General features: G+C 48.0%; 2 protein-coding genes across 4 annotated transcripts; one reads left to right on the top strand and one right to left on the bottom strand.

Moving 5' to 3' along the window:
* Window positions 1-30: 30 nt before the first annotated feature.
* On the bottom strand, window positions 31-13,360 carry LOC129132728 (uncharacterized). 3 transcript variants are annotated; one of them, XM_077171356.1, is made up of 6 exons: window positions 12,996-13,360; window positions 5,423-5,950; window positions 2,739-2,879; window positions 2,279-2,344; window positions 1,661-1,751; window positions 31-1,308 (listed from the first exon to the last, which is right to left on the bottom strand). In XM_077171356.1, the coding sequence occupies exons 1-6, from the start codon at window positions 13,048-13,050 to the stop codon at window positions 1,095-1,097; spliced, it is 1,095 nt and encodes a 364-aa protein (XP_077027471.1). In that variant the 5' UTR covers window positions 13,051-13,360; the 3' UTR covers window positions 31-1,094. The 3 variants fall into 3 exon arrangements, with proteins under 3 accessions (XP_077027471.1, XP_077027473.1, XP_054508110.2); XM_077171358.1 differs by having other exon boundaries at window positions 5,423-5,887; window positions 12,996-13,358; XM_054652135.2 differs by having other exon boundaries at window positions 5,423-5,890; window positions 12,996-13,356.
* Window positions 11,135-23,701, top strand: LOC129133095 (myogenesis-regulating glycosidase-like). The gene is made up of 2 exons (XM_054652704.2): window positions 11,135-11,203; window positions 21,284-23,701. Exon 2 carries the CDS (start codon window positions 21,418-21,420, stop codon window positions 23,506-23,508), a length of 2,091 nt encoding a protein of 696 aa, XP_054508679.2. The 5' UTR covers window positions 11,135-11,203; window positions 21,284-21,417; the 3' UTR covers window positions 23,509-23,701.
* The last annotated feature ends 2,674 nt before the right edge of the window (window positions 23,702-26,375 follow it).

Raw genomic sequence — 26,375 nt, 5'->3', positions numbered from 1 at the left:
TCTACTGAACAAATGCACTGACACAGCTCATACTTGTAATTTCCTGGTGTTATTGTTTCTTTCTCCACATAACTCTTGACTTATAGCCATGCTTACATCATCTCAGAATCAGAGAGAAAGAAAGCATACATTCATGAATATTAGGAAAGCACTAAGACATTACAGATTTCACTGAGAAAAGATCAGGATTGAGTGTGATAGTTGCAGGTAATTTTGCTTAAACAAGAAGTGTAAAGGCTGAAAACAATGTCTTACTCCTATCTAAAAGAAAAAGAACTGCATTACTGCTCTGGTGGAGCAGTGTATCTATTCATTGTCTATTCTATATGATTATAGGAAATCAGAGACTGAAGCTGGAACAAAGTGGCTCTATATGCAATATCCCCAACAAGCATGACCGACATTTCTTGCCAGTCTATATAATAAAAGAGGATGTGTGTTATAATAAGGTTTAGTACATCTTAAATATGGAAGAGTTCTGAGAGACACATGCTCTCTCAGCAGGGCTCTTGCAGTGATGCAGAAAGGACAGTGGAGTGCTACCTTTTAATGCTGTTACTTAACTGACAACTTAGTGGGAATGAATATTTTGGCAGATACATGGAAGAGATTTTATAGAAGGCAGTGCTTATTAATTACATTCTCACACTGACAATGTAACTGATGGCCTTCTGTGTCTCTTGGCAGCTAGTTTTATCTTAAAAAGAATTTAAGGATCATCAGGACTTTTGCTTTTTACCTTTTGCATTGTCTTCAAAGATTCACTTTTTCATATGCTCAGCAACTCTAATTTTGATTCAATGGGCAGTTGCATCTGGCAGAAGTCCCAGCTTCTTTAGGGAAACCTGGGGTTTCTTGTGGGTTAAGGCAGTTCTGAAATCGCTAAGCAGCATGTGCCTATACAAACCAAACAATCTACTCTGCTTACTTCAGCCCTTGTCCTGTGCAAGAGGATTGTACTCAAGTGTTTAGAAAAAAACCCCAAACTGTGCTTCCTGTCAAAACAGCAAGGGCAGGGAGGAGATAGCTGTGGTGGCAGCTTTCCTGGTGGGAGCAGTGACACGGGAGGGAACAAAAGACCTGTCATTCTGGAGCTAGTCCACTTGGTAATTGACGTTGTCAAAAAGAGGAGTGACAGTCCCATCTTTCCACTCGATGAGGATCTCTCCCCGCCTCAGGGAAGGGGAGCGGGATGGTGGCAGGTACGGCTGGGGGTGGACCCCTCTTCGCAGCGGGGTCGGCTCCCGTAAATCAACTCTGCTGCTGTGGGCTGGAGAGCTCTTCAGAGCAGAGAGGATTTTCTTCTTCCTAAGTGAAGAGAGAAGAGAGTAACTGCACCTGTCTGTCACTTGGTTGCTTCTCCATGTCAGCAACTGTAATGGCACTTCCTTCAGGGATGGCACGAGACGTGTAGGGGAGGAGGAGCCAACAGTAGTGGCTGCATTTGGGTGGGTCAGTGAGTGGAATGGATAAACTGGGTGGCAGAGAGGAGAAATCCCCAAGGGTGACACATTGGTGACCAGAGCCATCTGCTGAGAGCCAGTGACATCAGTTGTGGAATGGGGAAGGGTGCCAAGACCAAGACTTTTGTTTTGAGACGTTGGAGATTTTCTTTAAGATGCTATTCATGGCAAAGCCAATGAACCTGACTCTCACTTACTTGTTGTAGTGAACATTGAGTGTCAGTATTATTAATCCCAGTATGAAAGCCAGGGGGCTGAGGACCAGCATGGCTGTCTTCCAGTTCGTGCCTGAAAGGGTATCAGAGAAAGCATCACTAGTTTGCTGTACTTATGCAAACTGTTCCTAGCAATAGCTACAACTACCACAAAGAATTGCCTGTAATGTCCCTGGAAAATGCCAGATAACAGGAAAAGTGCACTGTCTACAAGATCAATGTCTTAGAGCTGTTTTTACACTGCATAGCATCCTTCTATTGAAAGTGGCCACAAAAGTTTTTCTTTCTTGCTATGAAGACAGGAATATCTCATCCTTCTCCACTCTGCATCTTTCTGATACAAAAGAAGAAGGGCTGGGATAAAGCAGTAGTGCTAGCAGCTGTCTGACTTTCATGTTTTTACTATTTTTTTTTTTATCGCAGGCCTGTGGAGATTTAAAAAGAGTCTTTCTGACAGGTAATTTTGTGCCCTCATTCCCTACTGAGCATCCTCAGCAGTACCCCAGGGAAATGTATCTCTGTCACAATGGGAAGGAGAGAGGCACTGACGAACCTTCATCTGCCTGGTCCCTTCCTCCTCTGGCTGATCCCTGAACCTACCTGCAAGCCTGGCCCCAGTGTTTTTCCCCCGATTTCCATGTTTCTTGGAGTGGTTGTGGGATGGGTCTAGTGGAAGAAGCAGAAAGACTCTGATTAGCAGCTTCCAGTTGGATCAGGGGTCCAGATTTCTCACGAGGCTTCACTGTAACCACAAAATCACTTTTGTATGGGACCCAGAAAGGAAAAGGAAACTTTACTGTCACTCGGTGTTCCCCAACGACAGATAATTTTTGCTCCTAAAACAGTGGGTGGCTGTGCCTCCAGGTTAAGCCTGTATCACTGCTTTGCTTTCCAAGGGAAACTCCTCAGCATGTTGGGTGAAAGCATTCAGTAGTACACATGGAAGTTCTTCAGAAATCCTCAGGTACTCTTCCACCACCGAAAATAGCTGAGTAACCTCAAAGTCTGCCCACACTTTCCTTCCTGCTGTTCTTATGTATGCATTCAGAAACGTGCTCACCCTCATTTGCTGGGAGCTGTGCCTGTTTGGTCTTTGCTGGAGACACTGTGCTGTTGAACTTGTTAGCCAGAGGGGGGTCAGTCAAGCTCACAGAAGACTCTCTGTCCACAGCATCGATCTTCGATGAATCAATGGTTTTAGCTTGGAAGGAAATAAAGCAAAGATCTGTGTGATTATCATTTACTTTTTGTACAGGAACCTGGATATGCTCATTGCCCAGCAAGGAAAAGGAGCCCAACCCTGCTGGTTTGGTTCTCTGGCCTGCAGGGTGAGAAGGATGTGGTGCAGTAGCAATCACCCCCTCCTGTGCATCAGGGGCTTTCAGCTGTCACAGATTTTAAAGGTGAAATGAACCTCTCAAGATGGAATCAACAATCAAAGCAGAGCCTGTTTTCTGGTGGTAGATGTGGTCATGGGTTTTAACAGTATGAGTGCAACACCAGCTGTTAAAGGATGATGTGTGAGGAAGAGGCAAGTGGAAGACTCATAGCTGTTAACAACACTGCAGATGTAAAATTGGGATCCAAAGGGTTTTAAGTAGGCCATACCTCCTGCAAGGCTCGATACCTTCCTTTGCAGAGTAGGGTGTGTGGGCAAGCACCTACTGCTAGAGGGGAGGCTGTGTGAAGTTTGGTGTCAGCAATTCACCCCTCTGCTGCAATGATGCACATGCCAAGACCAAGAACACTGTGACTTCAGGGCTCCCTGCTGCCTATCTAGACCCCATCCCATCCTGTGGAATAAGCATCCACAGCACAGCTACACAGGTGTAATTTACTGAGCAGATAATCCACCAAAGTATAAGTTGTCTGTTGAGCTCAGGTGGAAGTTAGATAAGAAATGCCTGAACAAATATATAGAATTTTGGTGGTGTTAGTGAGTAGTCAGAAGTTCCCTACAGTAGACTGAACCATGGGATTGATAGGAAAATTTTGACTTTGTGTGAGACACGCTGAGTGGCACAGCCTGATTCAAAAGCTGCTCTGTGTTTACCCTCACAGCCTTATTTAGGGATCCTGGCTCCAAGGCAGCCCTGGGCTGCCAGGAGCATTGCCTTGGGGAATGAAAACGCTCTTTTCACATGCCTTTTTCCCATATCTTAAATGTTCCACGCATTTCCTAGCCTATATTTAACTAGCCTATTATGGTATCTAATTTGTGTGGTCCATATTTAACTTAATGTTAAACAAACAGTACACTTGTAACTGTTGTGATAATTACATGATGACCTTCTAGTTGGCTAATTAAAAACCTTGAGGGGGAAAAAGGCCACCTTCTCTACACATGACAGCCAAAGCAGCTGATGTATCTCTTTTTATTTCAAATTAGATACAGTGTCTCTGTGTCAAAAGGTTATATTTATAATCCATCTGCTTACACCAAGCAGATACATCACATTTTCTCTTTACTCATTTCTACAGAGCTCAAAATCTCATTGGGTCCATCAACCTTAAGGTAAGGAATAGCCTCCTCTCAGGGAAATAATTTTCCCTGAGGAATGTTGGGAACTTCATCACCTACAGAGTGGACAAATACATAAAAAATCATTACAAACACCAGGTGGTTTTGGGTCTCTGGAGTGGGAGAAAGGAGGGGAGGGGAGGAGGAGAGGAGGAATGGAATGTGATTTTCAGGTCTCAGTTCTGTGCACAACTTTACAAGAAAAGTACCAAAAACCACATTTATTATTAAACCCGCAGAAAGGACTTAAATGAAAGTGGGAAACAGACTGGACCATGAACTATCAGTGATTAGCAGTGGGCTTCACTGGGCACACAACAAATGATCACAGCCACATCTTGGTAAAATGATCATGCCTGGAGTTTGGTAGCCTTATGTCAAACTCCTAAAATTGTGACAAGACCAGGGTTTTTGCCCTTTCTGTGTCCAGTCTAAGACAAAGGCCAGTGAATACTGGTGAAAGCAGTTTGGAATCTCTTCAGCAAAGGCCAAGGCCATAATTGGTCCCTATAAACCCCATTTCTAATGATTTTTGATGTCATCTGGAATTTCCTAATGCAAAGGGAGGGCAACACTTAAGCTCCCTCCCACTACTTACTATGTCCACCAGTGTCTTTATGGCTTCACTGGGCACCAGCAGCAAGGTTCACTGAGGCTAATGAGAACATTGAATGAAGGTTACAACTAGATTTCATTAATGAAAGGTGCACTGTTGGGGTGTGACAGAAGAGAACTTTAATTTCAGAAACTGAAGCAAGAATTTCTGATACAACTGCTTCTCAATAATATGTATAAGTTTAAAAGAAGTTTTCAGCTGCCTCCAGTTGTTTTACCAAAAAGAGACATTCCAAAATACCAAAAGCTCTTTCGAAGTCTAAAGTGCCTGACTTTGGGAGACTTCCTTGGGTGTTTTGTGCTTGGGAAAGCAATTTCCACTATTCTTAGCTGTGGGCACCAATTCAGAAATATTTTACCAAAATATTTGCCTGTCCTCAGAAATGCACCTGGGCTTTGGAGACCTGATCATGTAAGGTTTTGCATGCTCCTGGAAAACACTGTACAGCCACCACTGGAAACCAGTGGGACCAGTGGAGCCATTTGGTGTTTCTCCAGGTGGGGCCGAAGTGAACATGAGTTAGAATGACATGTGCAAGCCTGGTGTTAGATGGCTTGGATGACATGAAAGTTAGATGTTATCTCACACTAAATCTACCTCCTCTTACTTTCATAGATCCACACTTGTGTGTCTAGAGCTTGTTGTGTTGGTTTGCTGGGCCTCCCAGCTGCTGTCCGGGCAGCAGCACAGACGGTTTCATCCGCCAGCGTCTTCCACCTGCTGAACTTGTCCTTCTCCCTCGAGACAAAGACCTTGTGGCCTCCCTCCTTGGTGCCAAGGTGGAAGCCCAAGCTCTGCAGAGTCAAGTGTCCCTTCCTGCTGCAGAGCCATGCCTGGCGTTCCCAGTCCCCGCAGGGCTCCAGCTTGACCAGGGCGTTCTGACGCATCCTGTGTGCCGACAGGCAGCCCCCCGTGTGCAGGCTGACGATGGTGCCCGTGTCAGGGTCCCAGCCCCACCTCTGCTGCTGGGACTGCTCCTTGCAGCTGGCCAGGCTGATGCTGTTGGTCTCCTGGGAGGCACGGATGCACTTTTCCAGCCGGGTGTTCCTTATGAGGAAGCCTTGTCCCTCTGCTACTGCGGTACAATCAGAGCAGGGTTCAGTACTGTGCACTAACACATCCCTTTGTAAATACCCTGGGGGAGGCAAAAGGTAACCCACCAGTCCTTTCCTGGAAGGGCATGCCCAGATAAACTGTTCCCACAGCTTCCTAATTTCCTGGAATGACATTTCTTTGAAAAGCAGGAGCGTGCATATAGCCATGAGCAGCACTAGAGGAAAATAGCAGTTATGTAACTAATGAGGAAAAACATCCTTCCAACTTGAATGATTATATCAAATATCTGCCTGTATATATATATATATATGTATTTAATTCAGTACTTCAATTGTTTTAACTAGGTAGCCATCCTTCCCTCCCTCCAAACAAATTAGTTTGAGGGATCTTTTGCCCCTATCCAGGTAAAATCTTTCTCATAAAAGAGCAGTTTAAATCCCCCTTGTGCTGTTCATCTGGGGCCAATGAGGCTACCTTGGGCTACACTTTCTATTAAGTGGCTTCTGGAGGTATTAAAACAGTGCAGGGATAAAACCATATCCCACCAGAAATGTGTAAGTATTTGGCTGAGGCAGCTCATGTAAGTATTGAAATTATCTTGGATTTAGCACACCTGACATTGGTCTGTGCACCTTAGGAACAAAAGTACCACTTGTAAGAATCCTTTAGTAAGAGGGAGACTTTGCAGGTCCCACAACAAACACACAATTTGAAGCAATTTCTGTAATTGCTTGTTGCTTTTAAGAGCAACAGGTCCCAACATCTCAGAGGATTTAGGATGAATATCACATTAGCTGAAGGATTGCCACTGTTTTCAGTATAACTTCATCAGGTGTGGCCTGTGAATATCCTGAGCAAAATGTTAAGTGCTAAACCATCCACCAGTGTTTCAGGTGAACTTTCTGCTGTATATTTTATGCCTAAGATGGAGAGAAATAGAAGTTTCAAATTTCTGGACATTCTGAGAAATCTTTTAATAACAACACCTTGCAACTCCCAGATTTTACAGTGACTTTTTTTTCTCTCTTTTCCCCAGGAGACAGAATTATAAAAGCCCCATGGGCATATAGTACTGAGCAAGCATAAAGAGGACACAGAAAAGTGATGTTAGGCAAGAACACTGATTTTTATCTAAACTATTTCTGCAGAGTTTCCCCTCCCAAATGAAAAAACCACCACAGCAAACCAAAACAATACTGAGCCAATATAAGTATTTGGCTCAGTACCTGAAGAGATTTGTGACAGTATAAACAGAAGCTGGTACACAATAACAATGGTATAAACAATAGTTTAAAGGAGCTCTCATGTTTTTGTCTCAGGAAATTCTAGGGTTCTGCTAGATTAATAATGCCTTGGGGCTGTGTAAAGCAGAAACAGCTCAGGGCTTTTTGCTCAGCCTGAATGCCTGAGGAGAGGAGCCAGAAACCACAGTGCTTCTCCACCAGCTCTGGGATTGTCTGATCAATGTGTCTCTGCTGGGATATTGACTTGCATGGACCTGTGATAGCCACCAATCCAGACAATTCCTGCCAAGCCAATGTGCCTAAATGGAAATTAAATTCCTGGGCTATTTGTGGGCAACTTGTGAGTCCTGTTCTCTTTAACCCTTACTGAGGGCTGGGTGGAGGTAAGACATTCAATGCATTTTGGACTTGAGTTTCTGCCAGCCTCTAAAGGCAGGAGAAATGTCTCATAAGTAATTTCCCTTAAACTTTGGGAAATTGAAATTGATTAATACAGTCCCCCCAGCCCCACCCCACCCTCGCCACTTTTCCCTAGGATGTGGAATTCAAGATTCTCACATCTTTGCTTCAGGTTAACTGTGATAAACCCACTTCCAAAGTAATAATTTGAGACGAGCATTAGAATGTAACAGGGGAATATGACAACTGTGCTGGGTCAGATAAAACTGCTGAGCCCAGGATCCTGTCTGCAGCGCTGGGCCATTAACATCTGCCAATAGAGGAAGAGGGTAAGAATCAGACAAGTAAATAGCTCACTCAAGACAACAAGATGCCAGTACCTCCTTCCAAAAATCACAGAATCACAGATTTGTTGGGGTTGGAAGGGACCACTGAGATCAAACAGTCAAATCCAGCCAACACAGGATCACATGGAGCAGGTGACACAGAATCACATCCACGTGGGGTTTGAACATCTCCAGACAGGGAGATTCCACAGCCTCTCTGGGCAGCCATTCCAGTGCTCTGTATGAACTAACTCAGAGAGTATCAATGGGTATTTATGGGTAAAATGGTTTTGCCCACTACATTTTTCAGCTCTGAAGTTCAAAGCAAAATATCATTTTGTTGCTCCATCAGTATCAGAGCTCCTTCTCCAGTTTCACAATGTCAGCTTAAGTTTTGATTATTCTTAATTACTTTGTGGCATCAGGAAGCTGCCACAGGAAGCTGCAAGATCAGATCCCTTCTGATCTTTCTGAGCACCTTCTGATACTATCACTGCTGTGATCATGTCAACTTATTCCAGTCTTTGTTCCAGCCTGTGGGCTACGTCTGTCTCCTACTCCATGAGAATGTAGTTTCTTAAGGGCCTTGGTGGAAGATTCTTATCAAAAGCCTTTTGCAAACACTGGCACAAGACCTTGATCTGCTCAGCACATTTATGTTCTTACTGATACCATCATGGATGTCAGGCATTCCCATTACAAAAGCTGCATTGACTTTGCTCATGTTTATCTGTCTGTAAATACTCTTCTTTTCTTCCACTGACTTGCCCATGCTGAAATGGAGCCTAAGGACCTGTCTCCCTAGGCTATGCAAAGATCCCTCTTAAGAAGGGCATTATTTCAATGCAGCCCTTTGGTGTCAAGATTGCATTAAATAAGAATTTAATACACTCCTTAAACATTTTTTAATGTCATCTTTAGTTTTCTGTAACTCAAAAGATATTTGGGCTGGTCCTTTGCCATAGTTTATTTATCCTTTTTTTTTTCCCCTCCTTAAACTTCCTCTGTTCCCAATTCTGTTTGATAACCCTTCAAACTGCAGAGGGAGTGACTGCCACGTCCTCCCTGACCATGTCTGAAGGGAGCACTACAGCCAGTAATCCATTCAGCCTTTCTACACTGCCCTACTTTTGGTCACCCTTCTTGCATTTGTGCCAGTCATTTACTGACCTCCTGACCCCCACCAACTTCCTGCTTCAGATAATGTTTGAAAATTTCTGCTGGCAGTTTTTTGTATTCTCTCTCTAGGCTGCTCATCCAGGTATTTTTCTCATATGTTTTATTACAGGTTTTATTATTAAGCATGCCACAATCTTTGCTGTATTTTCTTTTCCTTTCTTGGCAATGACTCTCCATTTGAAAATTTTGGGTATTTTCACTACTTCACTTTGAAGAGTGCTGCTGTTTGACCCAGCAGGAAATACGTGTTTTGCTCTCTGTGGAGTGCCTGATGTTTTATGTTCCCCTCTAAACAATCACCATGTTTGTTACCTGCAAACATTGCAGTTACATGTGGCTGCCAGCAGCCATTGCTCGTGCCCCACAACTAAACCTGGAGGATGTTTACTTTGAGACACACATCAGGCATCAAGAATCTTTACTCAGGAGACAAAATGACATCCCAAGTCCTGCTGCCCAGTAGTCCTACAAATAAGGCCATGAGCTCTAGCATTTTAAAGAATGTTAACCTGGAGGAACCAGAGCATCCAGTGTACTCCCTGAGGATGGGATTTAGCGTTTCTGGAAAATGCCAGCCTTACCCACAGAGTTCAAGTAGATGCCTGCTTTGGGCTGCTCATACTTGAACACTTTGGCCTCTTCATATTTTTAGGAACAAAATAAACAATTTCTAGCAAGGCTTCTTGATGCCAGCTCATTTGTCCTATGATACTGACACTCTGTCTGGTTACAAGATAGAAAAGCAAGCAAATACAGGCCCCTGCTTTTCTGCAGCATGACCACCCTGGGGACATGCTGTTCCATGGAGGATTAGGGGCAAAATCCATGCAACGTTCCTAATTAAGGTAATGCCACTGAGAAAGCCTTGGTTACCAGTAATCCCAGTGTGACTGGGAAAGTTTCTGCTGTTTCTAAGCATTGCCTGTGATGTCTTGATCAAAGATATTTGCAAATAGTTTGGGATGGCTTGGCCCATATTTTTTTCCCAAACACTGCTGTTTTCTTAAGAATATCTTGATTTTGGTTTACCAACAGGGTTTCATATCTTTCCACATCACTGCAAGGTCCACTTTTGACCAAGTAGCTCAGCAAAGGTCTCCAAAGGACCAGAGCAGCCATAGGAAAAGGAGGAAGGTTTTGAATGAAAAAAAAAAATCTATAAATTATAGGAAGCAGGGGAGGTTGGTGAAGTCACCACAAAGCTGATGCAAGTGGGGAAAACCAGTCCCTGGGGTGGGGATATGATGGGTGTCTACAAAATCCAGAGAGGTCTGGAGGAGATGGAGAGGGGCTGACTGGCCAAGGACTGATCCTGGTTGGGACTAGGGGTGCCAAGGGAAGGCTTGCAGTGGGCAGGACGTACTTCTCCACCCAGGCATTGTTTGCTGCTGCTGGGGAGAACCTGCACAAGCCAAGGGAGAAGGTCTGGTAGCTACTGAAGAGTTAAATGCATCACAGACAGGAAATCCCCCAAGTGAAAAATAGTTGGAGGCTGAAAAGTCAATGTGGGAGCAGAAGAATTGTACAAGCTTGGCCTTTCTGCCTCCTCAGTGCAAAATGCTTAGGGCTGCCTTTTGAGGTCAGGGCATCAGGGATCAGGGCAAGCATTACCATGGATCTGAGGGAGAGGAGAGTGGCTCCCAAGATATGGGATCAGGCCAAGATGCCAAACACAGACACCACAGCCTAACACCCAGTGCATGGGGGTCCAGAGTCAGTGTTAAATGCAGTTTTATTTCAGCAGTTTTCTTTCTGTACATGTAGGCACAGATCCTGCTGGTGCCTGACTTCCCACTGCCCAGTGCACCTCATGGGGTCATCATTAGGTCTGGCTTTTTAACAAAACTTTTTACAGAATCACAGGGTGAACCAGGTTGGAAAAGACCTTTGAGACCATCAAGTCCAACCTGTGACCTAACCTAACACTTCCTTATCAACTAAACCATGGCACTGGGTGCCACATCCAGTCTTTTTCTAAACACCTCCAGGGATGGTGGCTCCACCACCTTCCTGGGCAGCCCATTCCATTGCCCAATCACTCTTTCCGTGAAGAATTTTTTTCTGACATCTAACTAATTTTTGCCTCCTCTCTGTTTGCAGGTACTTTCCAAAGGAACAACTGTCAGGACCAGCTTAGGAAATTCCAGGATTTCCAGTTTTCAGCAGGAAACCAAGCCCTCAGAGGTCTGTTAAGAGCAAGCATCTCTGTCCTGCCAGCAGCCTTAAAACTCAGGAGCTCCAGGCAGGAGGAGATGGGGAAAATCTGCCACAGGGGAATTTCAGCCCCAAGCATGAACATGTTTGTGCTCTGTGCTTTGAGCTTCATTGGGCATTGCCAGGCATTGGGAAGATGAATTCCTTTCTGCAAAACAGTGGTGGTTTTATTGTTTTATTACTGGTCTGGCTGAAATGCAGTGGCTGATCATGTTTGCACCAAAAGCATTACACTAGAAAGGAAATTAAATACCCTGTGATCCTCCATACTTTACTAATAAAACAAAACCATGTGGATTGTGTTGTATGGCAGCAGTAAAAAATCACTTTATTCTAACACTAGACAAAATCCTACCTTAGAGGCAAAGGAAGAGCAGCAACCTGAAGGCTGTTCTGCTCTCTTTGCATGCCATCGTGGTATAATCTCCAGATCCTAACCAAATCTCCTCTAACTTAAAAGATGCATGTGCATCAACACCCCTTACCACTACAGGGACATAGCCTCAGCCTGGGGCTTAACAAAGTGAGAGATTCAGTTCACTTTAATTGGCAACTTTTGAGGTGCAGAAAACAGCAGTAGATGGAGCAGAAGTCAAACCTGTAGGAGCACAAACCTCTCCTATTACCCAGCAGCAGAGCAAATTGAGAAGGTAACTTCTCAAAGCATCCCAGGGAACACTCACTTGTGCAGCAAGGAATGGAAAGTAGCTGGTCAGAGGTGCCAGTCTGAGGTTTGTCTTTAAAGAGTAAACATCCCTGCCGGGCAGCCCAAATAGTTGTGGTCCTCTGGTTGAGGGATTTTGAACAGCTCTGAGCATGTAACCTGTAAAACTGCAGGGCTGTTCTCCTTGCTGCTTTAGGGACTGAAGGAGCCTTGAAGAACTTCAGTGATTTATATCAATGAGTTGCTTTCAACCTGACGTCTCAGTCATAGCAGCAAAATAAAAAGGCTTATTAGCTCAGGGAGTTTTCCCATTTTTAAAGAAAATTGGTTCCTCCTGATGTCCATGATGAGATTAGTGAGACCACGGTAGCACCACTCCTGGGAAACTGTTCCTGGGTAGCACTGCCCCAGATCTCTGGGATCATGCTCAGCAGGGACTTCTGCTTTTTGCATCTACCCATGCACATCAAACCAGGGCTGCTTGGATTCAGAATACTTCTGTGCATGGGCAGGATACAGGACTGGAGCAACCCCAGAAAGCAGCTGAGTATCAACATGAGCTGCTACCAAGTTTGCTCCGTGGAGGTGAGCAATGCAGATTCTGCAGCTCCCCAGCACATCCCGCTCCCAGCCAACCACCACAGGAGCGGGACTAATACTTCTGCACTTCCCACTACCCTCTCCCATGCTGCTAGCATGCTCTGAGCTCATTCACTTCTTCTGGGAAGGAGCAGCTGGGACCGGGAGGAATATTAGTGCTTAGGAGGTCACTTAGTGGTTGTCTCCCTCCCTGAGCAGATTTATTCATCCACTACTCTCAGCAGCTTAAAAGCACTTTATAAAAGCTGCTGGCATGATGCCACAGTGTCCCTGGCCCAGCCATCCCAGCACCTTGCCAGTCTGTCCCTCACTCTTCTGTACCCCTGTGTTTAATCCCATTTAAATGCTGCCCTGAAATGTGCCTGTTGGCACTTGTTCTACAGCTGGTGGGTTCTTGAGCTTTGCAGCCCAAGCAACAGTTCAGCAGGAAAGCAGGTTAAAACCCAGGAGGCTGTTATCTTCCCGGTTTACAGCTACCCCAAAAGAGGAGAAACTTACCCTCAAGCCAGGGAAGGAGGCAAATGCAGCCCAGGCTCAGCCTGAAAAGCTCCATGATCTGCCGGCACAGCAGGGGACAAGGAGCCCCCAAAGCCTCTTGCCCACGAGAAGTGCCAGGCAGCTCACTTTTACCCCTTTCTCTGTCATTCACAGCAGAAAAGCCCTGCTGGGAAGAGAAAAACTCTTTTGTCTCAGCAGTGGAGGCTTGGCAGCTGGCTTATCAGCAAAGGATCAGCTCGGAGACACAGTCCTGCTCAGCGGTTGTCCCTTGGGAGAAATCATATGACGGCGAGCCAGGATGGGGGGGACGCTGGACCGGGATGCTCGCGGCTGCCAGGCTCGGCTGCCTAGCAGCAGGGATTGCTCCCAGCAGTGACAGATGCGTGCCAAGCAGGCTGGCCCTGCCTTTGCCAGGGCTGGGAGCAGAGGGGGATGCAGGGCTGGCCTGGCAAAAAAAAGCAAAGTTCAGCAGGAGTGCTCGGAGGGGCGTGGGATGTGTCTGCTGAAACCCTGCACTTGGCCCTGCTGTCACAGGGTGGTTCTCTCTTTAGAGAGAATGGTTCCTGCCAAGAGGATTTTAGGCAGAGTTATAGCTCATGGCAGAGATAAAGCCTCACAAACCAGCTGTGGCTGTCCTGGAGCCAGAGAGTGATGGAAGGGGGAGTTGAGCTCCTGGATGGGGGAGCAGGCTCCTGCTCTGGGTTTACCCCCGATCATCATCCTGAGGGTTGCTTGGGTTGAATTTGACTTTTCATGCATCACTTTGGGCTCTGCATAGGGAAGAAACCTCACATCCCTTCCAAAGGAGAAGCAGCAAAGGCTGACAGGTGAACAGTGGCAGGGCAAGTGAGAGTTACAATTTTGCTAGCAAGATGTTCCCATTCAGCCACATCCTCTCAGCTATTGTCTGTCTCATATGTGTGCTGAGGTCATTCTCACTTTAATAAACCATTAAGCCTTTTGCACAAAGACACTTAAAAAATGGTGGCTTCACTTTCACTTTTGGGGTCCAGTCCTAAATGGTGTCAATGTCACACCTCCCAGCTATGACCATGAGACCAGGAGTCAGCTGGAGGGCTGGGAGTTGCTTCCTTTAGTGGCCAAGCTGTCAAATGAAAGCAGTGCAGTACTGGGGTCCATGCAAGGGCATGGTCTCAGGTCAGGGCCTTGCAATGGTGCAGCTCCCTCTTTGTGCAGCCCTGGGAGGATGGCTCCCAGCTTTCCCACTATCAGAGGGGTAACCTGGCTTCAAATAAGATGTGGATATAGTAAAGGATATTCTACAACCAAACAAAGGGGAAGGCTGGGGTAAATTCTTGCTGTGGTGAGGTTGGTCTTGTCTGACTGTAGCACTGTGCATAAGAAAAATACCAGCTGGTTTCTTTGTGATTACTGTGGGTTTTTCCCCCACGGGAACAGGTGAAATTGTGATAAATTATAGGCAATTTAATTTAAAAAATGCAGATGTAAATTCTCCTCTACTTGACTGGGACTGAAAATGCAAACACTCTTCACTGCATTTCCTTGGCACCAGACTGAGGAGAGCCCACACCAGAAACCAGTGCCATATTTAGGCCCTGGAGAAGAGTGGTCAGTCCAAGAGCAACCTATCAGCACAAACCAAAAAAGAATCAGTTGAACATTAGCCACTGAGATTTTTAGGGTTTCAAGACACCACTTTGGCCTGGATTCTTATATGTGCAAGAAAGTACTTGCATATAAAATTGCTCTGTAGCCTTAGAGTCCATTCTTCCCCCCTACATTGGCTTTCTTAGGGAATGGCCTAGCCTCACACATGCAGAGGCTTTCTTCAAATTGTTTTCACGGCTTTTCCTGGGATGTCCCTAGGAGAGAGCAAGCTATTTTCCAGCTGTGGCCTCTCCCATGTGGAGCAGGAGAGTCCTGTAATCGCTGACCTTCGGTCACGTAATTCCCACATCAGTTAGTCCTTGCCAGCCCAAGTCCCATGGAGGAGCCTTGTTCTTGTCTCCATGGTCAGTTTGATGGGTGCATTGTTTTTTCTCATCATGTTGCAGCTCATGGTGAATTTAATCAGAGTGAAGTAATGATCAAGTGAAACTTAATCTCCAGATTGTGGTGTGGTGCTGGCCACCACACCTTCATGCACAGGGGTCACTCACTCACCACACACCAACTGCAGCCTTGTCTGGAGTGGGACAGGCATTGCTTTCCAGCACACAACAGCTGGCAGAGGTAGTGGAGACAAATATTTTTGCTAGCTCTGAACCTGTGGGGTGCTCAGGGACTGCCCAGCCTGTTACACTTTCACCCCAGCCTTGTAGCCTGAACAGTGTTTTTTGACACTGGAGACATCAGGAAGAGGCTTAAAATCTCAGCTCAATTCTTTACCTGTAGGGTTATCCCAGGAAAGAGATGGCAAAATTCACTCTGTATCTGTGTGAATACGGAGTGAGGAGCACTGGGGTTCTGGGGAGTTTTTTCAGTATTTTAGAGGTGAAATCTTCCACTCTTCAAAGGTAACATACTTTGGGCAAGGTGGAGATGCTCATTGGCTTTCTTTTCAGCTCTCTGGCCTTTGGCAGGTTTTCCCTGCATTGGAACCTTTGATCATAGAGATCAAATGGCATCAGATGTTTAGGAAAATAACTAGAGTAAAGATCCTGTATCTCCAAGAAGGAATGCAGGAGAAAAAAGAAATTTTTACATGCCAAAATACTCCCATGGCTGGGAAGTGGAGCTGGTCTGGGATAAAGTAAAACCGACTGTGAGCAGCAGACTGAGTCTGTGGGGAGCCCAGAGCAGATGCACTCAGCCTGTCTGAGAGCCTCATCTCCCACTGTGGGTGCATAAGTGCCACAAGAAGTCCCACAGGTGCAGGCAGGAGCTGCATTGCCCAGGACCCCTCACCCTGGCAGGCACTTGGCTTAACCCATGCAGAACCTGAAGCATCCCTCAAGGACCCACGTTGTCCTGCCCTCATGGCAGGTCTGACTCATTGTCACAAGAAAATAGCAAGCAAGATTAGTTCCCCTCCAAGAAAAACCTTCAAGAATTGAGCCTCTTTATCTCTTTTCTATTGCAGGCAGCTCCCAGGAGCTTTGTCTCTCAGAGGAGCTGCCAGCTGAGCCTGGGTGGGAGCCTTTGTCCCTAAGTGGGAGAAAGCCCATCTGGGCCCCAGGTGAGTACCTGGCTCATTCCTTCACCTGGCATGAGCTCAGCCTTCTGACTTCATTCAAAGAAGACTGAGATGACAGCACCCTTTTTTTCCCCCATTTTCCTGTATTTCCAGTGTCCCCCAGACTGCTCACATGGTTGCAGCTGTGGCACACAAGGACCTTTTCTGCCCTCACCTGTGCTTTGCTAACCCCTCCTTCTCTGGTTTGTTTGAGGGGAAAGCACCTCAAAATCCCCTTGGAGCTCCTCACAAGCATTGATCCTGGTAAATAGGGTCTGACGAGCTCGGTGTACCCAGGGGATGCCTGATGACCAGTCACCCCACAGCCTGGGACAGGTCTGGCAATGGTCCCTGGGTTTCAGCCTGGGTCACTGGCTCGGCAGATGGAGCTCCTTCCCAAGGATATGGGCAGAGCAGCTCCCAGGCTGCAGTGGGATGCTGTGGCCACTACCGGCAGCTTGGAGCAGTGCAAGGACACTGTGTGCATCTTGAGGAGTCAGAGAGAGACCTGAAACAGGGAAAAAAGTTGATTTTGCAAGGCTTTTTTTCTGCCAGCTCCAGAGGAGGAGTTTGAACAAGAAGACAGGAATGGATCTTCCAGATCCTGTTCCTATAGCAATTAGGAATGAAAGACCTGTGCAGTAAACTCTACCTTTTTTTCCCAGTACTGAGGGACTGGAATCCTCTGGATTAGGAAAAACCTCAGGTAATATTACTGCTCCAGATCTGAGCTGGCTTTGCGAGGTTCCAGGGGGTTTATGACACTGTCAGGCTTGCACAGGGTAATCAGCTTTGCAGCAGCACTCTGTACAGGCAGAAACCAGCAATGTCTGTGCAGCCACCTTCATGCTGAGGTGAGACAAAAACCCCCCAGGCATCAGGAACCATGGGGAGCAGGGCAGAGACCCCAAAATCAGGATGGCTTCCAGAAATAGGCCTGCTCAGAGTTGTCTGGTGGTGTGAGCTGGTGAAGGTCTCTCCATGTGCAGGGTACAGCCAAAGGCCTCCCAGCTGGTTGGGCTCTGTGGCTGGCATGGGGTTAATATGAACCAAACTGCTGCTCCAGCCCAAGGTGCTGGGTGAGATCCTCAGAGGCCAAGGGTTGAAGCAGTGAGGACAGTCATCCCATCCATCCCTGGAGCTATTGGGCACTTCTAAAAGCCCAGACCTAGGGTGAGGGGTGCACTCAGCATTAGGGCTGGTATCCTCCCTGCTCCAGGACACAAATGAGTGTATTTGCAGGTGGAGCAGGATCCTGCACCACTCTGAGGGACAGGCTCTGACTGTGTCCTTTCTCTCCACCTGCTCCTGCTGCTGCAGGTGTTCTGTAAGCACCGTGTGCTGCTGGCAGAGATTTTGTTGTCCCTACCTGCACCACATGGACTGCAGAGCAATGTCACTTTACCCTATGCAGCCACCCCCCAGCCACTTCCACCTTGTGTTAAGCCTTGTCGGGCTTGCAGCTAATCTGTGGCAGCTCATGCAATAACCTTGGCTCTCCCTCCTCAGCTGCAGAGGCAGCAGATGCCTCTTTCCTCACACCATCTATATGCACAGGAAAAAATGGTGAGCAAACCTCCCCTGAGTCCCTTTATTGTCAATAAATCCCCCATACACCACCCATATTTGTCAAGCTGCTGCAGGAAATGAGAGCTAATGGGAACTGCTTTCCACTTTGCATGACTTTTCTGCTAAAAAGGTCCATTTTAAACAGTCTAAAAGGGCTTGGTAAATGATTAATCAGTTCTTGCAGCATTTGACAGGGCAGTAGTTTGTTTATGGCTTATTATGTTTAGCTACCTATGGGTCTTTCTGCTAGGACATGTTGTATAATCTCGCTAAAAGCACCTGATAGTGACTAAGTGTTTGATAACCTATAAAGGGAACTTCAATATAGAAAACTGCCATTCTGTTTAAAGGAAGAATTGTTTCCTGATGGGTTCTTTAAAGATTGATGCTCTCCCTGAACCACCAGGAAGGTAAACATATGCAGAATCACAGAATATTCTGAGTTGGAGGTGACTCTCAGGGATCATCCTTTAGTCCAATTCTTAAGTGAGTGGCCCATCCAGGGATCAAAATCTTGACCTTGGTGCTCTTAGCAGCAACTGAGGCAGCCTCAGAGTTTTAGAATGCTGATAATCTGAGGATTCAGGAATCACATAGCTGTGATTCCTGAATAGAGGCCTGACAAACTTCGTGACACAAGTACCAGGAGACTGGGGGAGGTTCTAGGGATAAATTTGGTCTGGGGGAAGGAGACTCTGAGGGTAGGTGCATAAGGGGTTTAGGGGTGTAGTTGCCCTTTGAGCTGGCTGATTTGTGTTTCGTCACTTGAAACCCTTGAAGCTCCCGTTCAGCTATAAGAGGGTCTAAAGTCCTGGCTCATTTTTGGCTTATCACAGCTATGTCAATGTTTAATCTGTGCATGCTAAGTGCTGCTAAGATCCTTGGGGTGAGGAATCCTGGCTTCTTTCAGCCTGGGCGACAGACAGGCCCAGATCCATACCTGATTAGCACCTGATAAAGCAGCCCAAATATAACACAGCAGTGCTGGTGTCCAGGGTACATCTGGCTTCCAGGGCACTGTGGGAGAATTCAGCACAACCTGCCTTGGGTTGCACTCTTGGGGGGGGTTAACAAAGCACTCACCAGAGCACAGAGGCTCTGCAAGGACCAGTTAAGTATTCCCAGACAAGGGTCTCTGTGATGCCATAAACCCATGGATGGAGCAAGGATAGGGCTGGGTCTGGGCTCCGGATCACTTCTGTGCATCCCTTAGCAAAAGTCCTTCTCATCACCCCTGGGCATCACTCAGGCTGACAGCTAGGCCAGCAGATGTTTAATGCTTTCTGGAGACATAAGCTTTAAAGGATGGGAGTGCAGCTTCAGAAGCTCTTCTACCCTGGTGGAATCTATGCTAGGAATCCCAATTTCATCCTCTGCTGCCTCCAGAAGTACCAGTGCCTGCTGTCTCCACGGACCACTCACATCTCTCCTCTTCTCTGTGAGGGGAAGGGCTGGGGTATATATATGGCATCCCACAACATCATAGGAGTGAGGAAAACCCAAAAATCCCTGGAGACAGGACGGCTTGGCTCAGGAATTCCAGCTTGCTTGTATATGATTTTTCTGCCCCTGATCTTCTGCTCCTGGGGAAATCAAGGGATTTAAAGCAACTCTCTGGGAGTCAAATCACTGCATAGAAAGCTTGCAAACTTCCCTCACATCCTTTATTCTTCGACAGATTTTTGAGTCATGATGTCCATGTGTTCTGGGGTTTTTAATGTGTTGCTTAATATATAAGGAAAAAAAAAAAAAAAGAAAGAAGAAAAAACGAAAGAAGAAAACCTTCTCTTTCCATTTCTTAATTTTTCACCCTGGAAAATGGTGCAACTTGTCTTAAAGGGAAGTCCTGTCCCCAGGCTGCTGGGACGGTGAAAGGAGGAAGGAAGAAGAGGAAGAAAGCTCCTCAGTCAGCAACTGAGGACTGACCCAGCACACAATAACACCTTCAAAATGAAAATGTTGTTTTGCAAAAACACGAGGGTTTCGCTGGAAACCACCCGGGCCGGAGCTGCAAAGCCGTGTCAGGAGCCAGGCCAGCACTGGGAGGCTGCCAGCTCTGAGCCCTTTGGGGCTGGCAGAGTGCCCTGAGCATGTGTAATCCAACCTGCTCCCCAAAACCACCCATGTCCTGGATCACCATCTCTTTGGGGCAGCAATAACCTTCCTTTTCTTACCCTCCTGCCCTGGCCAGGGTTTGCCTGAGAAGACTTTTATCCACTCCAGCTCTTTTTCTCAGCTAAGTCTCTCTCATCCCAAGAATGCACTTCAAAAACTAACCAGGCAGTTAATTTGGGTGGTTTGGGATCTGCTGTGATCGATCCAAAATGTGTTGACCTCTGGCATTTTTAATGGCTCCCTGGGTGCCTTATCATCTCTGTATATTTAGACGCCGATGTCATAGTGACACGGGTAAATACACCCAGCCATTTATTGCTGGGCACAGATCAGATGAGCAAGCTGGCTCCTTTTCCCTCTCTCCATATAGGCTGCTCCTGCAAGTTTTCATCCTGTCAGATCATACAGACCCCAGGAAGGGGCCAGGGGAGCCACAAACATGGTTGCACAGAATGCATTGCCTCAAGCCTCCAGCCTCAGTTTCTCCTGCCTGTGTTTTTGTTGGCAGTAGATACTCAGCTGTGCTGCATTAGCTGGCTTGGTGATGCTTGATGCAGCTGGAACACGTCACCTTCTGTGCATTTCTCAGCAAAACAAGGTTTTGATGTAGTCCTGGTCTTGCAACAACTTCAATTTAATACACCTATCCTTATACTGTGAACCAAAACATCTTCCAGCTCCACTGCAGTGTAGCATCTTGCCTGGCATATGCCCAGCAGCTAACGAGTGGTAATAAATTAGGAGAACTGAATGATAATAAAAATACAGAGACAGAGATGTAGTGGAAGATTCCCTTTTCCCCCTGCAAGGGCCAGAGGGGCTTTCCTGGGGTGATGGCTTTGGAATAGGTAGCAGGGCAGGCAGTTGAAAGGAAAGAAAAACACATCCCCACAAACACACCCCCACATCCCCATGCAGTTCAGGAAGGAGCAAAGTGCATAGGGAGATAAAACATCTGTTGCCAGCTGCATCCCTGGGAGTGTGGTGGGGAGCAGCAGGTGGGGGCTGGAAACTTCAGCGCAGCATTTCTCTGCCTTTGTTTAATGCAGGGAGGTTGTGGGCAGGAGAGGAAATCCAGCAGGGCTCATAATTAATGTAAACACAGATCAGCCTGTGATGTCCAGTTTGTATGCTCAGGCAGCAGCCCCTTGCCCGGGCCCCATTCTCCTCCAGGCTCTAGTCTGACTTTTATCCCTTCATCCTTGCTCTGTGGGACAGAGCAAGGCTGCAGCCAAGAGAGGGTCATAGGAATCCTGGCACAGACATGCTCCAAAAAAGCTCAACACAGCTGCCAGTGAGCAGGCTGCCACTGCAGAGCGAAGTGAGCCAGAGACAGAGGGCAGGGAGGCTGGGCTGCGGATGGAGCAGAGGAGCTGCAGCCTTCAGCAAGATTTAATTGGCTTGTTTTGGTGTTTATGACTCTTGGTTTTATGAAAAACCATTGCAGGTGTGAGCAGACAAGCTTTGAAAAGGACATTGTGACAAAGCTTCATGCAGCATCTTGGATTTTCTCTTCACCAGCTGGAGTAAAAGAATTCAGCAGCAAAGTTGCTAACCAGGTGTTGAGGCTGCAAAGGGATAATGGACACTCGGATTACCCACCGCTCGGGAAAACATGGAAACTTTCCAAAGGAGGGTGCCAAAGAAGGGCACTTGACTGACATTGTAGCACCAGTGAAGCCCTCCAAGGAGCTGAGGCCGATGCTGGGTGCCATCCTGCTGGGCCTCATCCTGTTCATTGCAGCGGTGGTGGCCTGGTGCTACTACACGGTGTCCCTGAGGAAGGCGGAGCGGCTCAAGACGGAGCTGATGGACCTGCGGGCGGACGGCTTTGTCATCCGCAACCAGCACGGCGAGGTGGTGTTCCGGCTGGCCTTCCGCTCGGGCAGCCTGGACCTGGAGTCGTGCTCCAAGGAGGGCGAGATCCTGAGCTGCTCGCGCTCGAGCCGGGGCCCGCTCAACTTCTTCATCCAGACGGTGAAGCCCAAGGACACGGTGATGTGCTACCGCGTGCGCTGGGAGGAGCTGGCGGCCGGCCCGGCCGTGGAGCACACCATGTTCTGGGAGGACGCCCACTGGTACGGGGGCTCGGAGATGAGCATCCAGCACTGGCCCATCCGCCTGGCCGGCTACCAGGAGCCCGTGCCCTACGTGACCAGCGACGTCTACTCCTTCCGCGACAGCTTTGGCGGCATCCTCGAGCGCTACTGGCTCTCCTCCAAGGCGGCGGCCATCAAGATCAACGACTCCGTGCCCTTCCACCTGGGCTTCAACGCCACCGAGCGCGCCCTCTTCTTCCAGGCCCGCTACAAGGACTCGCCCTACAAGCCCCCACCAGGCCAGCAGCCCTTCCCCGAGCTCAGCTACCGCGTCTGCGTGGGCTCCGACATCACCTCCATCCACAAGTACATGGTGCGCAGGTACTTCAACAAGCCCTCCAAGATCCCTGCTGAGAACGCCTTCCGGTACCCCATATGGTCCACATGGGCCCTCTACAAGAATGATATCGACCAGGATAAACTCTTGCGGTTTGCTGAAAAGATCAAGAAATACCATTTTAACTGCAGCCACATAGAAATTGATGACATGTACACCCAGGCCTATGGAGATTTTGACTTTGACCCTGTCAAGTTCCCCAACGTAACAGAGATGTTTGCAAAGCTGAGAGAAGATGGCTTTAAGGTCACTCTGTGGACTCATCCTTTCATAAACTACAATTCCTCCAATTTTGGTGTGGGGATTGAGCGTCAGCTGTTCATCAAGGAGCCCTCGGGGCGGCTGCCGGCCATGGTGGAGTGGTGGAACGGCATTGGGGCCATCCTGGACTTCACCAACCCAGCAGCCCGTGACTGGTTCCAGAGCCACCTGCGCCAGCTGCGGCACAAGTACGGCATCTCGTCCTTCAAGTTTGACGCGGGCGAGACCAGCTACCTGCCCAAGCAGTTCAGCACCTTCCGCCCGCTGTCCGACCCCAGCATCTGGTCCCGGCGCTACACGGAGATGGCCATCCCCTTCTATGAGCTGGCCGAGGTGCGCGTGGGCTACCAGTCACAGAACATCTCCTGCTTCTTCCGCATCATTGACCGCGACTCTGTCTGGGGCTACGAGCTCGGCCTCAAGTCCCTCATCCCCACTGTCCTCACCATCAGCATGCTGGGCTACCCCTTTGTACTGCCAGATATGATTGGAGGAAACTTCCTCCCCAACAAGACGGAGGGGGCGGCTGAGATCCCCAACCGGGAGCTGTACGTGCGCTGGCTGGAGCTGTCGGCCTTCATGCCCTCCATGCAGTTCTCCATCCCACCCTGGCTCTATGACAAGGAGGTGGTGGAGATCGCCCAGAAGTTCACGCAGCTCCACGAGTCCCTGGTGGCCCCGCTGCTGCTGGAGCTGGCGGGGGAGGTCACCGACACGGGCGACCCCATCATCCGTCCCATCTGGTGGATCTCGCCCCGCGACGAGGCCACTCACCGCATCGACTCCCAGTTCCTCATTGGGGACACCCTGATGGTGGCTCCTGTGCTGGAGATGGGCAAGCAGGAGCGCGATGTCTACCTGCCAGCGGGCAAGTGGCGCAGCTACAAGGGGGAGCTGTTTGAGAAGACCCCGGTGCTGCTCACCGACTATCCCGTTGATCTGGACGAAGTTGCCTATTTCCTCTGGGTTTCCTAACATGCTCCTCTTCAGCTGTGCAACTGGTGATTAGTTTACTAGTGGCTTTAATAACCTGGGAATTTTCCTTATTTTTAATGCAGCAATATTTCAGAGTGCAATTTGAAGGAAACACTGAGGCTTCTCTTCTGTGTGGCAATTGTTCTACAAATAATTTATTAAAATGTATTGGATGGGTGTCTTTGTTACTGCATTGAGACAAGTGTAATGGACAGAAACACAGTCTCTGCTCATAATCTTTTCCCACCCAGAATTGCCATGCACGCTTCTTCTGTCTAAAGGCAATTACATGCTCTCCTTTGTTACCCAGTTTCACAGATGATCCCCATGGACATTGAAAATTTCATGTGCTTAGTGAAAGAGGCAGCTGCAGCAAAGTACTTTTTTTTTACAGATAGCAGTCTGTAGTTATCTTGAAGAGGAAAGCACCAAATTTGCAGCCTGCATATGAGATGGGAGCTGATGCAGGAGTTAGGAGTTTGCATTTCCCATGGCCTGAGCTATCCGAGCAGCAAGAAAGCTACAGCACTTGCTAGTGCTGTGGCAGCTGTTTTCTCCCTTTTATAAATTACTGAGAACCATGTCCATGGTCTGCATTCAGGTAAGCCTATAAAATGTGGTGATATCTCATGGCAGTCAATATTAAATCCTAGTAGCAAGTCATGCAGAAGTTTATACTTAGTAGGCTCCATGTGTGTTTTAGGACCATGTTTAGGACAAAGGACAAAGGTGTAATCTGTCAGGTGTCAGGAGAGAATATGGCCTCCTCAGAGAGTTCAGACAATTAACAAACCAGCCTGAGTACCAGGCTGCCTCAATTTCCCCACTGAGTATGTTTTCCCAGCCTGTGTTAATGGAGATCCTGTCCATGACAGGTGGATCCTTCTGTATCCTTTGGCCCACAGAGGTGATCTCTCCAGAATGGTGTCCCAGCAGCTCCTGAAGGCTTGGGGTGACCAGGCTGGCTGTGAACCACTTTCCACTCTTGGTCTAATGTTTCCTGCTCTTTTTAAGCAAAAAGAAATTTTAGGTTGACATGACTAAGCAGTTTAAGAGAGTCTAAGGATCTCTGGGCTGCAATGTGCCTTCCCAAAGTGGGAGACAGATCACTTTGCTGGCTCCAGCACACTTCCAGTGGGCACTTGGGAGGTAAAGCTGTTTGTAGCCCCGGGGCAAGAAAAAGCTTTGGTTTTTAGGGGTTTGCCCATGGGCTGCTCCATACAAAAAGTAAACAAAATGGGTCTGGGGAACATTGTACTCAGTCGAGAGCTTGTCTGGTGCCCAGAGGAAGCAGATCCAAAACTGGCTCAGACCTGTTATCCATCAGTAGGTCCATTGTTCCATGAGGACCCTGCATGGACACAACAGCAGTGCCAAGTGGGATGAGCCAGAACATCTTCTAGATGCCCCTGAAAGCAGCTGGAATTGCAGTAATGCTATCGCTGGTGTGGCAGTGGAGAGGGAAAACCAGCCTTAATGCAGGGATGTGAAAGGGAAAGCAATGTTCAGTCTGGCAGTTCAGCTCAGGGTTAACAGGACAGCACTGAATCCTTACCACGGGCTTTCTCCCATGCTAGGATGGTAGTTTCCAATGAGGCCTCTCCCTCAAGTCTGAGAAAGTGTTTCTACATTTGCTGCTTCGAAGCTCCAAATTGTTCCCCATATTGGTCTTGGGGAACCAGAGGATCCCAGGGCGTCCCAGCAAAATTCCTCTGGATGTTGTTCCTGCACTTAAAAAAACTTTTCTGCAAAGCTCATGCCCACAGTGCTGAGAGAGGAGAGAGCCAGACTCTATCACCCTCATACAGTACCTCTGCCCCTGTGATCCACGTGCTCTGCATGCACACAGCTCTGCCACCCACCTGCACCCCAGGCTGATGGGGAGAAAAATAGGCAACACTGAGCCTTCCTGCAAACCCTGGGGGTGATACGGGATGCCTGGTCCCATGGCTGCAAAAATCCCCCCATCCCCTTCCAATCTGTCCCTCAGTGCCTTTCCCTGCTGCCCAGCTGAACCACAGGAAGCCACAGGGGACAGGTGCTGGAGGCATCCTGTGAGCAGGTGGCTCCACAGACACCTCTCCACACCCCTGCCACACAGGGGCTGCGTCCTGTTGGAGGGACATCTTGTTTGCCTTGCTAAGCTTCAGTCCTGGTTGATTTTTTACACTCCCAGTGCTGTGCACGTGCTCTTTGCTGGAGGTGCTGGTGACATGAGACTCTCCTACAGAACCTGGCTCACCACAGGCTGCCTGTTTTTTGGCAGGGGAAGTTTACTGCCTTCTTTGATGACTGCTGAGCTGAAAAACACCCAGCCCTACAGGCAAAATAAAAAACCCAAACAAATAAAAATCTGTTTTTCTCTACTTGGCCTCTGGGGTTTTGTGTCAGCACAAACCATATTCATGGCTCTCCTGGCACAAGTGATCTGCAGGCTGGCAGCTCCTGCCTGGATTGAGGAGGCTGTGCTTTTTCCTGAGGCTACCAGCCTGGCCATGTGCCCAAAGGAGCTCTGCTGCTGTCAGTTTGTCCTTTCACCACAGTCACCCCCAGCCTTGGGCTCTGCCTGCCTCTTGGCTTTTTCTTACTTTTAATCAAAGCTGTGATTTCAGGCAGGCGTGGACACGCTCACAGCTCGGGTCTCCTGGGCCAGCAGCCACTGCTCTGCTATCACCCATAGGCACCTCCTTGAAATCCAGTTTGCAACAAATTGGGCTTCTGGTGTAGCTCCTCTGGGGTTTGGATTTTGCCATTAACACTCCTCCCTGTGCAATGCACAGCTGTGGATGTGTTTTCAAGCACTGCCATGTAGCTGAGACCCAGCATGGAGCTGATCCCACTCACTGCCCCCATGTCCATGGTGAGCC

This window comes from Agelaius phoeniceus, chromosome Z, assembly GCF_051311805.1.
Source record: "Agelaius phoeniceus isolate bAgePho1 chromosome Z, bAgePho1.hap1, whole genome shotgun sequence".
Taxonomy (NCBI): Eukaryota; Metazoa; Chordata; class Aves; order Passeriformes; family Icteridae; genus Agelaius; species Agelaius phoeniceus.
The sequence above is the reverse complement of the archived record's forward strand: the minus strand, read 5'-3'. Positions and strand labels throughout refer to the sequence as shown.